This window comes from Bactrocera oleae, chromosome 3 (genome assembly GCF_042242935.1).
Source record: "Bactrocera oleae isolate idBacOlea1 chromosome 3, idBacOlea1, whole genome shotgun sequence".
NCBI lineage: Eukaryota > Metazoa > Arthropoda > Insecta > Diptera > Tephritidae > Bactrocera > Bactrocera oleae.
Genome location: NC_091537.1, coordinates 3,926,371 through 3,943,984, shown reverse-complemented (window position 1 = coordinate 3,943,984; position 17,614 = coordinate 3,926,371). Strand labels below are relative to the sequence as shown.

Genomic DNA, 17,614 nt, shown 5'->3' with positions numbered 1-17,614 from the left:
ATCAGCTGCAAACAATATATAAATGCAATATCTACATGACATACTTAATTTAGTAAATATTTATTTGCGAAAAATCAGCACAGATTTCGTTTATAAAAAAATATTATAAAAGAAGTAAGGAAGGTCTAAGTTTAGGCAAAACCGAAAACGAAATTATTCCACAAATTGAGGGCTTCGTGAACTTTATTTCTTATTATGCGAAAATTTTGCAAAATCGCGTTTTTTTCTCATTATAGACCACATTTAGCTTGAGACACTTGACACAGCGATTCTCATGCTTCGTTAACCCGGCTGAAAAATGCGGTTACTAGAGGTATTTCAGGTAGCCTATATGACAGCGATAGACATACTCATTCGACTTAAATTTCTGTCCGATGAGTAACTTTTTCAAATGTGGACAAATCTTGATAATACGGTAGATGGAACAATAGTTCGTAGTTAAATTCAATCCACACGCGGTCAAAACATAAGTACGAGTCCGTTTCAAATGGAATTTTACAGCAATTGTTTACAAGTGATAACTACACGACAGCAAATTTCTCTTGCTATAACGTTGCTATCGGGCAGTGAGGCTACGCATTTATTGTAGCGCTCTCGAATTTATTATTGATCACCTCAGAAACGCGCCTCGCCGAAGCATTGACGTTTTAAATCGTGCTTCGCATCCGTTTTCCTTTTAATATATACAAATACGCTGCAGTGAGTACACTTGAGCCCTTTGATAGCATATCCTTACGCAGAGCAACCGCTGAAAGTCGGCTGTGTCTCTGTGAGCTCATAAGTAATTTAAAAATTTATTATTTTTGTGTATTAAAAATATTTTTTCATGCCACAAAGTAAGCTTTCCAATTTGTTATTCTGACATACACACATACATACATACATACGCAGGCGACTATGCGGATTCTATGTACAGCAGCTGGCATGGAAGTACTGTTCTGGCTGCCGGCAAGACCGCCGATGCCGAAGCTAATTAGCGAGGTTGCAATTGCATTCAGGCGCCACAGATGAGCAGTGGTGGCTTTGCTGGGCCACAATAAGCCTCTGCATTCGCCAATTTGCGGTATTTTTGCGTGCAGCAGATTTTTACATAAGCGAATGCATAGTTTAATTAGGCGCCGAAAAAAATAAACCGCCCTGCAAGCGGGAGACCGGCAAGTTGTCTTAATTAAAACTCTGCAGCTCAGCCGCAACTTTAATATTGTGCCACTTCCGGTTGGTTGCAAGGCAAATTAGCGCATATTCAAGGCCATTCAGAAGTCATGGCGCATAAAGTCCGAAGAAACGCCGCATAAGAATTTAATTTGCATGCACCAAAGTGGTGAAAAGCAGTAAGGTGTTGCGGAGAGAGAGTCGAGAATATACAACACAAACGCCTCAGAGCTTTTAAATTGCTGGCTGCTGCAATGCAAATGAGACTGCGCTTTAAAATAACACATCGTTACTCGTCGTTCCCATTTTCTCTATTCCATGTTGCTTTTTACTGGAGCAGCTGGCGCTTGGCTTGGTCTGCAGTGCAACAAAGTTGCAAAAAAAAAATCAAAACTAATTTGCTTGAACACACTCATAATCAACATTGGCGAGCATAGTTTAATTAACTCTTAATTGTGGACGCATATTGTGATCAGCTGTGGAGTTAATCGTTGTTGTATAGTATCAAAAAAAGCGGAGACCCAGACTATTGCAATTCAGAGCGCATCAGAAAGCATAAAATTATAAGGATTCATCCTAAATGTAGGCAACATTTTATGTTTGACATATGAGTTTAATGTTATCTACATTTAGGAACATTTTTCAACACTAATAATCGCATAACAGCACATTCGCATACCTGACACATTGACAAAGCAAAAGTCAAGTAAGTCTTGATTTTGTGTTAGATTAAACCTGTAACCGTAAAATGATTTAAAGTTTAATTTAAGGGACTATAGTCACTTGTAAGTCAGAAAAAAACGCGTGTTTTGTGAATTTGGGTTTTGAAGAGACATTTTATTAAACAAACTAATAAAAAACGACGTTATTACATGAACTGAAATGTAACACCAACTTTAAATTGCATATCGACATGCGTGGGTTCGGAACACAATCTTTAGTACTTAGTTTAAATTAAATTAAATTAAATTACAGTTAATTCGTTAGTTTTTTCTGCGGAAAACCATCCATAAGATATTAAGTATGATCCGATCACTTTTTATATGATTTTTCGACCTACTGCTAGAAGTCTACTTTCGTACATTCACATTTCTCTTCTTTTTTCGGTTAATCTTTCAACCTCCAATAAAACTTGCTCTCTCTCAATTTGTCGCGTTGATTCCAATCGCAGTGTGGCCATGAAGTATTGCATGACAAATAGAAATATGACGAACACACTGTTATTACCAATTCCTCACACTGACCGTGCTAATTAACATGAAATGCTTTGCGGCGGCAGAAAACACATTTAAATGGCAGTTATAATATTCACTCTTTATCCAATCCAAGCATATCGGATATACATGCATACCTATACACAAGACCTCGAAATAACGGCATTTCAGTGCGAAAAATTGCGAATGTTTAACAACATTAATCAGTTGTCGAGGCGAGAGCGGCATTTGGCTTTATAAATTTGCATATAAATTGAACGTATGCGTACACCAGTGTGTCTTTGTGGCCTTTTAATTTTATCGATTCTTTTAATTACCCAGAAAAGATTTTTACATTTGGCATTTTCCGCTATCGCCTCTGTGATTCCATTAATTTGTGTACGCAAATTTACAAAGTTGCATTTAAGAGTTTTTAATTATCGCATTAACAAATTTTGCGCGAATAATTTTTTAGTAAATTTAATATGACTATTTGTTAAGGTTTTGTGACAGCCAGCTGTAGATCAAAAGGTTGCAAGCAAAAGCGTAAAACATTTTTAAATAATCTGAATTGATGTTGAAGTGGTTTGTGGCTTTACTAATCTAATTTCGGAGAGATGTAAGATTGTGAAGAGCTAAACACAGCACAGGAGAGATGTAATATTGTGGAGAGCAAAGTACAACTATTAAATGCAAGTAAAGTCTTCTTAGAATAGCATAGCTGAAATTATGGTAATCGGTCGCTTGATAAAGTATTAGCTTAGACACGCACCTTCAAGGCACGCCATCGCCGTACAAAATTTCATTACAGTCAAATGTAGATGAAAGTATTCAGGTAATGACCTCGATCTGCAAAATTCCAATTAGGTACAGTACTCATTATAAGATGACTTTGTTCCACATGAACTTCACCAGCCATTGATCTCTCCAAAAAAAAATACTGTACTGGAGTTTTATTTAGGTTTAGTGATTTTTAATTTTGCGATAACGAAGTTCTTTTTTAAATACCGTCGTCTCTTAAATTAAATTTTCCTCCTATGCAGGGTTATTGTATAAATCAATGCTCAGCCGGCTGAAGCAGTTTTTCAAACTCTTTAAAACTAGCCTGCATTAGTTGATTATTGATTCGAAAATTTTCAATCAGCTATAATTATGGCTATACCATTGCTAGTGCCATCATTTGGGGTGTTGCTCTCGAACTTTACTTGCTTTGCTACACCACGTGCTCTTCTGCTCTTGTTTTTGTCCAAATAAGTATAATTTTTTTAACTCACTCAGTGGAGAAGTGTCGATGGAGCGGGTGATTGATGGCTCTTATAACACAGCGCTTATGCAAGAAATTCACTGGATGTAACTTTCTGCAAGTGCTTCGGAATTTTGCCGTTTGTTACGTAATGCGATTTTATACTTATTTTGGATTAACATACACATATCAGCATGATGATGAGATTTGAATTAAGCACAAAGCGCAAAATTAAGTCACTTAATGCTTCAACGACCCCTAAAAACGTTTGAATTTCGTGAGAGTTCTAGGACTAAGTGTTCTTCAAACGTTCATAAAAGAATTAGTTTTGGTTCTTAAAATTATTTTTGTTGTTCAATATCATCTTGGTAAGCATGGTCGAACTCTGGTATAAGACGTAGAGATCAGTCAGCAAATTTTCGAGAATTAAAATGTTGAGATTGAATTTTTACCATAATCAAAAACCTTTGTAGTAATATGTATCGAAAATAGTATGCCCAAAAAGCTCATGTCAATATAGTAAGTCGAACATTTAGCGCAATTGTGATTTTATGCAAAAGAAAAAATAATAAATAAATAAATGCTGCACAAAGTTTTCATTGATGATAACAGCAAAACGTGTTCAAAGCATATTTTATCCCGAAATTGTAAGCTACATCGCATTTAATGATGTCTCAACACCATTATTGAAAGAAGTCCCTCAGTGCGTTTGGTGCTACATGACGTATGAGTGATGCGCGAATTATTACTGATGTTTATACTGCGTAAGCTAAATTTCAATCAAATGGTAAGATTTAAACTGTCTGCTATTACGGTATTGATCGACAGAAAAATGATTTAAGATATGGTATGGGAGTTGTTTTAATTGCTGTACCAATTCTACTAAAATTTTATGCGTCGCGTTGCATATTTAAACGGGTCATTATCGACCACCTGTCTCTAAAACTACAACAATTTATTCATAATTTTCATCGCTCATTTTTCTGCCTATCAGCATATTGCTGCTCATACGCACCGCTGAGCAGGTAAATTGGACGACAGTTCCACTTAAATGTGTAACTACATACAAGTCATATCATTATGGAAGTATTATGGAAATAATGGTATGATTTTGTAAAATTAAAAATAATAACAGTCGCATTAAATATTAATTTATTTTTTCAGTGTTTTTACATGCACTGCGCGACAAAAATAGATTCATTAACAAGGTAGTAACAGTTTTGTAGTTTTGTTAAGCGGAACGGGCCTTAAAAGGTGGGGTCTTTTCTCTGACCACTGCAACAGAAAGACAAAGGATTACTAATAGGCTACACGAATGTTTGGTAAGCCAAAAATGACTTGGGTAATATTAAAATCTTTCTAAATTTTTAATTTTTTGGCGGACTAATTTTCGGCTTTTTCCCTGGATGAAATCTTAAAAGAAAATTCTGCCTAGAAAAACCTATGTTCGAAAAAAAGACAATTTTTGTTTCTTCAGCACAAGGCTTGCTATTATTATTGGGTGCGTAAGCCAAATTTGTGCTTTATAACTCAACTCTAAGTGCATTTGGTATCCTTGAGAAGCCTTTGAGACCTACTATTAATATATCCTCTGCAAATACCATGTCATTAGGATCACATAACCTCAAATCGCCTATAATTATACCGACGATATATTGTCTCTTTTATCTGTACAACACTCGGCTGGTAAAATGAATAATAATGTTTGAAATAAGCTCATTCACGAACTTCGAAGGCAAATATTTCGATTTTGAAGGCTAACTGCGCAACAGGGAGAAATACACAATACCCAATCCCTGTACCAGTTTTTGCTCTGCAGTATTATTATCAGTATGTTGAAGGTTAAGACGATCTGCCAATACAGCTAATTCTTGTTATGTGTAACCTTTAGATACAAAAAGATTTAACTTGAAGTGCTTCTTAATATGGCTATCAAAAGGGAAATCTAAAGTGTTATATTTTCATTTCAAGAGATGAGGCCCAAATTGATTTGCAATATTCAGAAAACTGAAGCTACTTCATGCGAAGAACGTTAGTGAGTAGAAAAACATGGCTCAAGTGACCCGTCGCGCAATTCTGTTAATAAAATAAATCGGAAAAGCGAAGCAAATTGATTCCCAACAGCTTTTTGTTAGCAGGAATTCTCAAGAATTCTTAAGGATCGACTCAAACCATATTAATCAATATTTTCTTTATGGGACGTGGCAAGACTCATACCAAAATAATTATTTATTCGTCAGAATTGACTAAATTTCTAACGTTCCAGAGGATCAAATAAGCTTTTCGAAAGACAATCTATAAGTCAAGCAAACAACTGAAGAGCTTTGCGACTGAACTGTGAACACATTTTAATTTTTTTACATTAATATTTGCTTGCTTGTAATATTTGATCCATAAAAATTCCATACACTTTCTTATGCCGCACAGCGTTCCTAAAGGTAAAAATTATAATTTTAAATATGTTGGACTACACACTGGCAATTATTGCTTACTTCCATCTAGCCCAAATAAATAACTATTGAAGCAGAAAAATACAAAATTGCAAATTTCAATATAATAAATATTACAAATACGAGTTTAACAAAAACAACTTTACAAGTATGCATTTGAGAGTCAAGAGTTTTCACAAAATGTAGCTACAACGCGCGCAATTTGCTAAACAAGCGTAATTATGACTTTATTTGTTTGCGCCTATGACGTAATTATATACTTATGCCATTAGGCATATGTATCAAAACATATCGTGATATGCTTATATGCATGTAAATGCGCTCAATAGCGGCTTTTTTTTTTAAATATATGCAAATTTCTCGCTATCGAATTAAATGCAAATAAATGTGACCGATTTATTTTAATACAAATATTTTGCCACAATTTACTTGCACTTATTGACTTTAAGTTTTTGTGTGTGTAGAGGACAGTTTACATATTAATAAATGCCGATGCATGTTCAAATATGAGAGAGCAAGAGGAAGTGCATATACAAGTATATGTAAATATGCAAAATATTTAAACTGAAACATTTTGAACGTTTTGGCAATTTTTTTTGTTTACTGAAATATTTAATTTTATAGATAGATTTTCGGAATACTAACTAACCGCCTATTTCGTTGTAATTTAAATCCACTTGAAGAGTAAATCATTTTAGCTAATCATTTTCAGAAAAATGCAATTATATACAGACAAACGCACATGGCTAAATCGACTCAAACCGTGATAATTTATACCCGTATACGATATATTTTATAAGATTTTCGACGCTTCTTTCTGGATGTTACAAATTACACCTTACAATCAGAAAGAGAAGTATGGCGACTGCTCTTTAAATAACCTTTATGCAGGCTTTGTTATGTACGAATATAAATGCAAATTTCATGAACATCTCTATATTTGGATATCTACCGGCATATATATATAGAAATAGTATATTTTCGCACTTACCAATGATGTTCAATTGAAATGCCATTGACATTTTTGGTTCGGTATTCACCTGACATTCATAGATACCGGTGTCACGAGCCTGCGGCGATTTCACATGCAACGTCCATTCGCGTCCATCTTTCGACGAAGTCACCTGGAATGGAAACATTTTTAATATGTACGCATACATTCAGATATATGTATATGTACGTATGTATACATTTGCATATGCAATAAAAGTCGACATAAAGTGCAATTGCAGTTCAGAGCAACAAAGTCAATAAAAATATGAAATTTACGATAGCAGCTTGATGCACAAAAGACATCGAATGCCTGACGTAGCTGGTGACTAGTTGACTGCAGTTGCATGTTCTCTTTAATGGTTATAACTGCCTGTTGTAAATGGCTTGTTCGATCCGAATCTGTAACATGTACGTCACTTATTTTGAGAGGCTATGTTGGGAGAGTGCGGCAGCAGAGAGAGCATCTCTCTGTTTTACAAAATATTAGCGAATTTCGTATAATCTTTGTCCGATTTTCAGATTTCAATCATCGATATTGTGTGAAAATTATGTGGATTGTAGAATCACCCTTACACTGCCTCCTTGAAGGTTTCGCTGGCCTTGCGAGAACATATTTTGTTAATCACTGAGTCTGATGTGGACATTATTAATGGGTCTTCAGAGACGGAACCAATTGTTGACTATATTTCATTATTCACATTTTTGTTTTCAAAAAGAAGACTCTTCTCAAGTTCGTATATTTTATAGGAACTTATCGGGCCACCCTTCAAATTGCAAACTTCATAGAAAATTCTGCCAAATGGAATTTCCTACATCGTGAATAAAAGATGCATATAGCTATGTACATAAATGAATATGTACATATACGAAGTAATGGAACTCGGCTTTATGTAGGACAATCAGTGATGAACAATACAGACACTTATATATATGTATATGCACACATATAACAACATATATCAATATGTATTTACACACACTCGATTATGTACTCAGTCCATGAGTGGTAGGACATTAGCAGATTGTGCCATTGGTAGGAATTAAGATCGATGAAGTTGATTGAAATGTGTCATTTACCTACATTTGAGTGAGTGTAAATATATATATCATACTCAGCTTTACTTGTTAAACATATGGGTGGGGGCCTAACGAAGGAGACGCACATAGACGTGCGTTGCAGCGTAGTATAGTAGATTCCGAAAATTCAAAGAAGTGTGAATGAGATAGATCTTTTCGAAACTATTCAGTTCTTAGAATTTCTATGCAATCTAACTTCGAACGGAATTCCATATTATTAAATTATGTCTGCTTAATGATTTTGGACGATTTTTTTGTTTTTATACCCGAAAAAAAGTATCAAACAGATTGTCGAAATCTATTCGGCGGCAACTGAGTATCTGTTTAGACATGTTTCTATCGCAAACAGAAAGCTTGAACCAAATTTTCAACGGAATCTCCAGTTTTCAAAAGGAGAGTAAAGACTTATGTCAGCTTGAACCCAGAGAACCCCGTTTAGTGGATTCGATTACTACGAATGTGGAAATATTGCTTGATGCTCAGTTATGTCGGACCGGAAGAAGTGCGCTAACTGCTATTATCTATTCACGATGTCCATTTCGGTGGACAAGATAAAAGGTTTGGCCAACGGAGAATGGCGGAAATAATCGAATAGTATCAGCCGGAAACCCTCAACACCTTGGCCAGACCGATATAGCATGCTCTCGATATATCGCTTTTGAAGCAGATTAAATGGGAAAACGGGAAAAGTTGACTTAATATGTACTGTTGTCCTCATTACTTTCACTTTTAATTTATTTAACCAAAGTATTATAAAAACCGATCCATTTGTCTGTATGTAGATATTGACCTGCATACAAACACACCTCCCTCTATGCGAGGGTAAATACAGAGTTCAAACGAATTATTAATTTGTTAGACAAGTGTTAAGTAGCTCTCGAGCTGGTGTGAATCGTGTGCGCTCACCTGAAAGCGTTTATCCGATGTGTACGTCGCCGTGGCTACGGTTAGTATATGCAAATCACGTTTACGTATCCACGAGACCTGTTGATGACCGCCCATCCATTCATTCAACCAGCAAACCAACCATTCATCGCAGCCAGACCGCCAGTGCGAGCGTAGCGTTCCAAGGTAGTCAAATAAGCAGCAGCGAACGATGTATGTACCGAAAGCGAAGCACCAAGAAAGAAAATTGAGAAAAAGGGAGGTTAGTGAATGAAAATGGAAAGTTTGTCATATAAAGGCAAGGAGAGTGAAATAAAAAAAAATACAAAATAAAAAGTGCCTGTTCACAGCTGTAAAGCAGAAAAAGGAATGTATTATTTGCTTTTAAGCAAAGAGTGGAAAAAAAAGACGAACACAAATCGGCACAACCGCAACCGTAACGGAAGTGGCAAACGGAAATTGATTAATGAGCCTCGATCGAAATGAGAAATGAGTGCGAGGGTTAAGAGGAAATTAAATAAAACTACCATTGATGTGGCATTAAAATGCGAAGCGACGCAGCAGCGAGTCAATCAGTCGTAAACAGAATTCGGTGCCAAAAAGTGTGTGTGTGCGGGCTCTCAAGGGTTATGGTGTTGAGTAGCGCTTGAAGTATCTCCCTTTTTGAGTTTTTTCGTTCGTTTGTTTTTCTGTGTCGAAAGTGCAACTTAAATGGCAAAACCACAAAAGAGCATATAAGTGGGCGACAGAAGTGGGTTGCGACTTTTTTCGACCATCTGCACACTGTGGCGTGAGCATAATAATTTTGGCACTGTTTACGTTTGTAAGAATGTGAAAATTTTTGTGGTAGTAACAGCAATGGTGCGTCTGCAGGGTATTTGAGTTAACATTAAAGCACCTTTATTAAAATCTTAGGAATATTATTTATCTTAGTTTCGAATGTATATATGTAAATACGTTTTAAAACCAGAAAGACCTTTCCCTTGACTGCAAGGCGTCGACTTCTTGAAAAAAAAAAAACCGGAAAAAACGTTAACTATATACCGTTCACGGTATATTTTTTACAACATAAAATAGTATAAAAAATCTTTATCACGATTTGTATCGGTAATATGTTGTAAAGTAAACAAGTTTTCCGTACAATAACTTGGTTTTGATCGGTCAGTTTGTTTAGGAGTTATTTGCTATAGTGGTTCAATATCGGCGATTCTGACAAATAAACAGCTTCTTTGGGAAAAAATATGTGTGCAAAATTTCAGATCGATATCTCAAAATATGAGGGACTAGTTCGCGTATATAAAATGAGGGATGCCAATGACCTTGTGTATGAGAGGACTGGGGTCAAATGAACATCTAGTTATAGAATGTGGTTATGACCAAATATAAAAACTTTTATAGAATCTTGAATGAGGTCGAAGAATCAATCCGATATTGAAGTAACGAAGATTATTTGGCACTTGAACTCAAAGTTCTCACGAAAGCTTCACAGTGTGTATGTACGCTCAAGATTGAAGAAAGTTTTAACGATAGTGACTATTAAAGACCGGAGAGTTTGGACAGATACAGTTTAAATTTCACCTAATAAAAGGATACAAAGAAAGGACTGACAAGAAATTATAGGAGGCTCCCGGGGGCATATCTTCAATGAATATTTTTAAAATTATTTTCAATAATCGATCCGGTCGAATCTATCAATTCTAGGTAACGCCGAATTAAAAGCATGAAAATCAGTAGGCAACAAGACTGATAATTAAAGCTGAAGAAACATTTTTAAATCATATATAATGCCTGATTTCACTGATTTTGGATAGAAAGAGGTGATATTTAACTACTGTTTTAACCGAAACATTATCGTATTTAATACGATAACATTATTAAGAAGGCCAGCGGATTTTGAAAACTTTCACAAATTTAAATTCAAGAAGCAGAACAACGGTGTACACCTCTTCTGGTATTTAGCTGAGGAGCCATAGCTACAAGCTATTTGGTTTTGCCACATCCTACGCATTTATTACTCCTTCGGGTTTTGCACACTTCACACCTAAATTGCCTTTGGTTTCCTCTTCACAATTATATACCCTACCCTGTTTGACCACTTCTGCCTTAACGCTCAAACACTTCCACCTTCTCGACTCTGGTTTTCTGTGCTACCTTTTCCAATACAAACTATATATTATATACACATATCTACATGGATACATACATATGGTGTAGGTATACACCTCACCATCCACTTACCGACTTATCGTCCAAGCGCTCGACTCGACATTTAATTGCAGCTTCCGCTTGACCGGTACGTGCCGTTATATTACGCGGCAAGCCAAAGTCAAAGATTGGCAGCTGATTTACGTCACCCTGCCCCGCCTCCGCATCCTCGATGGTCGAAGAGAGACTCTTCAAGGTGTCGGAGTAACTGCTGCCGTTCAACACCTCAATATCCATCATACGGTTCCGTATTGGTGGTGGTGCCAATGCTGGCGGTTGCGTTACGGGGGACGCGAGCGTGGCGGGCAGCATTGTGTGTCGGTGATTGTAATTATGCGCTGAAGTCGACGGAAAGGTGCTATTACTGCTGCTACCACTACTTGTGTTGTTGTTGTTGTTGTGCGAGTGTTGCTCCAGCTTTTGTTGTGACAGCAAGAGCAATGAGTTTTGCGCCACAAACGGCGTGGCCGTCACCGTAGCAGTTGCCGCCGTCAATGCGGTGAAGAGGAGACAGCGCAGAACTGAAAGTAGTGAAAAGAATTGCGAAAAGAGATAAGTGAAAAATATCCAAACTGTATTTGTGTGTGTGGGTGTGTGTGCGGAGTGTAAATGCGCTTAAGTTAACATTAATTTATGAGGAAAATTGCATAAATATTTATGCAGGCGCGCGTTGTGCGCTAATTTAATTTCTTCCAGCTCGCTGCTTTCTACTGCCGAGGAATGCAATTTAATTATATTCGTTCCATTATATTTATTCACTACGCCTTTATAATTTTTTATGTTCCTAGGAGTTATAAGAAAATTGAGATAACTAGGAAATCTAGGTTATTGGAATTTATAGAAGGCAAGGGCATGGCTTTACTTGGCGCCGTCCACTTTACGAAGTAGATGTACTGTTATAAAAGTTTATATCGTTGAGGAATGTGAACTGCGAGGAAAGATTTCTTTGAACCTGAGCGAAAGACGGTTGCTGCGTTAGTTAATTTATGATAACACATGGCAGTAGAGATGACTCTAAGACATACTCGTTCATGGGACGACATGACATCATTCGATTTGAAATTATTGAATTGTTATAAAGATCTAGATTGCTTTGAGGTGCTCGCAATGTAGGCAGTAGTTAATGAAATTCCTCATAATAGCCTCACAAAATTAGATTAAAGAGCGATCGTTATGGGGCATTTATCTGTATTTTTTTTCCTCTTGTTATCTCACTCTCTCTTTGTTTATCTTTCCTCTTTTTATTCCTCTTCTGCGGATCATTTTCTGTCTTTCTCTCTATCTTTTTCTCTCTTCCTTTATATTTGTATCTCTTTTTCTTTATTTTCTTCTCTCTCCCTTTCTCTTCTCTTTATCTAAGGAGTCATCTCATATATGTCCATATAATTTCCCATAGCCCAGTTCACGGTTTACATTATGTCAAAATCAATGACATGAAACTGACTTTTTCGATTTTGAAAATATTTCAAATGACATTTAGTACCAACTTTTCATGAACTAGTCTCGAAAAGTGCGGTCATAATTTGCTTTCAAATTTACTTAGCAACTTTCAATACATAGGCTACAACTGTCATAAAATTTGACATAATCAAACCTCCACATTATAAAGAAATGCACCGATGGGAAAACATCTTTAATGATTGATGGATAATAATGTTAAAATGTTGCTATTTGCTATTGCTCTAAGTCCGTGAAGGATGCTGATCAAATTATGTTCGCACGGTTAATTTTTAAAGTAGTTGAAAGTTTGACTACAATAATGACAGAGTTATGATATGACTGCGACGAATATCTAAAAATCACCTAAATTTTTATACCCTGATAAATACATCCGTTTAGGGTATTAGGGCTTCGGTGCAACCGTAGTTAATGTTTTTGCTTGTTTTATGAAACAGATCAGCATTATACTATACTTAAATTTATTTTTTGGTAGATTTAAGATTTCACACTTCGAGTTTAACTTAAGTTCCTGTCACATTAAATATAATAATAAATATAAATGAATTCTAATTTTCGTTTTGGTGAAGCAAAGCGCACTAGGAAGAATTCCGGTGATATAAGATATTAGTTATCTGCTTGCAGAGTTATTCTCTGCTGTGAAATTAAAAGCCCCAAGAATTTAATATTCTGCTTTTATGCCTCGCTGTTTGAGTGTGACATATTGTTAAGTCTATTAAAACTTTCTATGTCCAAGTATTACTGAACAGACAAATAAATTTAACTTACCGTTAGGTATAAAGTATTGCACACAGAGCTTTATAAGACTACATATAAACATCTATATTTAATGACACTCTCGTTGACGCTATAAAAAACGATTTTCAATTAACTTTTAATGACAAAGACACAATACCATCAATACAATTGTGTAGTAGTTGTCCCTATGTTTGTATGTTTGGTACATGTCCTATTGTTGGTTTACAGCCATATTGTGCCACAGTGATTGTCAACTAGTCAGTTTGAACAATAAAACTGCTGTTCACTAGAATTTCTAACTAACTGACTTGCTGCCACACTCACATTTGCTTTTATTTAGATTTGTGTGGTAAAAGTCGTAAGCAACAACAATCGTAATATATACGCTAACATCTGAAAGTACACAAGTCTATAAATAAAATACATTGAAAGTCAAACTTCCAGAGAGTGGAACAGTGTGTACTGCTGCTCACAATGTAGTGTACCTACATAGTTGTGCTTTTGTCGGTGAATTGAATGCTCGTTCTAAAAAAATTATTGGTTATTGGTATGGTAGTAAAAGGCAATGCATGAGTCGGCGGAGGTCTGATAAAGTTATTGTAACGGTTTATATATAGATGAGCAACAGCAGGGAGAAAATGCGCCATATTTTTCTGTTTTTATTCCATAAACAGTGTTATGGTTCTGAGCCTGGAGTGACGAGTCCGACGGTCATGTAAGCACTGCTTTGATTGCCCAGGAGCTAAAAAAATCTGTTTGGAACCATTTACATAAGGGTGGATACAAAACGCATCTCGATGTATGGGTGCCATACGAGTTAACGCAAAAATACCTCATGGACCGATTTGCCATCTGCGAATTTTTGCTGATCCATCGATCCATTTCTGAAGCGAATGGTTAGTATTTATAAAAAGTGGACCGAATCGCGGTGAAAGTTCAGGTCCGGATGCTTTTGTTATGTGTTTGGAGAGTTTGGCAGGGAATCATCTACTATGAGCTGCTCGCTAATGGCCAAACTTTTAATTTAGACCTTTAATGTCCATCATTGAACCGGCTGAAGGAAGCAATTGCTCAAGAGCAACTAGCCTTGACCAATAGGAGAGGAATTGGGTTCCATGTACAAGTACCACGTATTTGTATGTAGAAGTACCACGAGCTTGGTTGGGAGCTTAATATGCATCCCTCTTTATGGCCCGCACCTAGCACAAAGTGTTTACTACCTGTACCTGACTATGGCGATGATTTTGCTGATGAAGAATCGACACTCTGAGCTTTTTGACAAAAGGGACGAGTGCTTCTTAGGTAGTGGCATTATGAAATTAAGTTAATGATGACAGGTTATTCAACAAAACTGTCCGTATTTGACCTAAATTGGATCATTCTAACCATACTAAATGAAACCTTCACTTTAAAGCAGAAACATTCGATTTTTTTTACTAGATTTAATGAAATAAAGAAAAGTTGTACACTGAGCCATCTTCTCGCAGCCCACAAATATCGGATTATAAGGGTCTCCTTTCTAACATTTAAGTTTATATTGTATACATCGGCCATTGAAGATATTTTAATAAAATGAGCATGTTATGCTTATTATAAGGGGACTTCCAAGGGTAATATACCCATGGCCTTCCATCTGGTAGACTTTAAAGAACATATCGGCTAAGTAGTTTGACCTGTCATGCACCTTTCGTGTCAGGCTTTACGAAAATATTTATGTTCGATTTCGACCGAACTAAGCTCGTCCTAACATTTTTTTTTTGTCTTCCAATTTGGCATATAAGTCAAAGATTTGTTTTTATTCAAAACACAAACTCACATTTTTTATTTTTCGAAGTCAAACTTGGATAAAACTTCAAGCACAAAGAAAGATGAGGTTATGTTCATGGAAGCAAAAAAACAAAAAATATCCTTTTAAGTGAAAGTTAAAGCTGTGTTTAACTTTCGATTTCATTTCACAGCTTTCCTTCTTCCCTTTTAGACATTTCAAATGCATGGCTGAGCACATTTCATTTCCTTTTGATTCTTCATTTATTTATTTCCCTTTTTTAGTTTCAATTTACTTTCTGTTTTGATTTTTCGATTTGCAATGCAACAGTTGTGGCAATGACAATACAAATTTCACTGTCGAACAAACGGGACACACACACACATACACACTCAAAACAAGCATACACACATTCATTTATATATGTATGTACAGCAAGTGTAATAACGGTACAAAAAAACTGCATGTGCTTGTATGGGAAAACAATTAAATGCACATATATGGCTTTGCAAGTGTTGTAGTCTTGGGTCTGTGTGTCTGTTGGTGGGTGTTGCTCATTTCCGTTACTTTGTATGCCTTAAGCTTTATTGCGTTTTTCCCCTTCGCCCTTATGCCAACACTTCAATGCCTATAAATGTTTTGTATGCTTTATTGCTCACATGATTTTATATATGTCTGTAGATATGTATGTATGCATGTTTGTAAGCATGTGTGCATATACCAGTAAATGTATGTTTGGATCTGTGTACGGAAGCTTGTTTATTTGCTTGTGTGGCAGTATAGATTTTCCTGTCATTTGTTTTATAAGCGTTCACACACAAATACATACTAAACTTTTTTGTTAAAATTCACCCTAACCTTTTCATTATATATAACTTTTCATATATGTACAAGTATATAACATTATATTATTATGTTAATGTAAATTGCACTTGCAAAGCCTTTGATTGCTGCTGGGCAGATGTAAAAAAAATACGCTACTTAACATCGAGGGGGGAGAGACTGTCTAGTGTTTCGCGAATGTTATAACGGTATGTGGTTTAAAAGTAGAATTTTAATGCGGCTAAGGTGTAGTGAAGACAGCGAAGTAGGCGGGTGTTAAGTCGCTTCAAATATGTGGACTGCGCTGAGATGGCAATCGCTCGGCGATGAGCTGGAAATTAATTGCTCTGGGCATGGAAAATATATATTGTATTCTAACAGTTTATCAAGAGAAGCGGTTCTTTTAACTTAAATAGTTTTGGTGAATCAAATAACCTGTAGCATAATTAAAAAATTAAAAATATTTCGACGCTAGCGAATTGAAAAACGAACTGCTTAAAGACTGACTTAATTGGATGACGCGCACAAGTTTTGAGATATCGATCTATAATTTTACGTCGTTTTCGCTGCAAGTTGCTGCTTATTTGTCAGAACCACGGATATCGGACTACTCTATATCTTGCTGCTATAAAAACTAAACGATCAAAAACGTGTCCTTGTGTGGCATACATTTTTTTTTGATGAGATATTTACACGAAATTTAGCATAGTTTGACAGCACTACAATCTCCGAACATAAACATAGTTCGGATCGGACTACAGTAGCATATAGCATGTCAAACTGACCAACCAAAAGCAAGATTAAGATCTTAATACACGATTTCTTTTCTCATTGGGTAACCTCAATTCGACCTGAAGGTTGTTTTTATCAAATGTAAATCTCGATAAGGGATAAGTGGAATCGCAAGTCTTACATTTAAATCCTTCTCGACTAGTCAATACTTCACTTTCTCACTGGGTCTCTTAAAATATTTACTAGAGATATACACATGAATTTGAGTATCTGCCCTGCGTGCGAATGAGTGCAACCGACAGGCGACAAAAATCTGGCACGCAAATGGCGCACGCACGAGAGAAATTTCGAGTTTTTATTTTCATTTTTTACGAGACGCTTTTCGGATGTTTTCGCACGATATTTTGTTGTAGTTTGCTGTTTTCTCAAGCGACTGCTGCGCTCTGGGTTATAAAGTCCTTGCATTTCATTTTGACGCACTTTTTGATTTCGCCTTTCATTCTGTTTTTTTTAAAGCTTTTTGTTTACCATGCTTTTTTTTCATTTCTTCAATTTTGCTGCTTATTCTACGTTAACAAGAAAGCTACTGTAACAGTGGGAGAGTACATATGTATATGTTATATATGTATATCCAATTATTTACGCATGAAAATCATAGAAAATTAAATGCTTTTAAATTTGATTTTAATTGCTGCGAAGAATATGGGCACACATGTTCATAAAAACATAAAAACTTTCTCAATAAAAAGTCTGAACGTCTTACGTTCACTTCGTAATCACATTCGCATAATTGAAATTAAATAAAATTCTTAAATTTAAATGTGTAGCTATCTGAGATTTAAGACATACAAAATTTACACTCAAAAAAGCACCGCTAGATGGTGCTATAACCGAATTACTA

At 35.8% G+C, this 17,614-nt stretch overlaps 1 protein-coding gene across 1 annotated transcript in view; it reads right to left on the bottom strand.

Moving 5' to 3' along the window:
- The window catches only part of LOC106627553 (defective proboscis extension response 3), a 106,043-nt gene that overhangs the window by 14,680 nt on the left and 73,749 nt on the right, over window positions 1-17,614 (bottom strand). The window contains exons 2-4 of the mRNA XM_036369286.2: window positions 11,232-11,719; window positions 9,015-9,092; window positions 7,030-7,162 (exon numbers count right to left, since the gene is read on the bottom strand). Coding sequence (XP_036225179.2) covers window positions 7,030-7,162; window positions 9,015-9,092; window positions 11,232-11,719 — 699 coding nt within the window. The remainder of the gene's footprint in view (window positions 1-7,029; window positions 7,163-9,014; window positions 9,093-11,231; window positions 11,720-17,614) is intronic.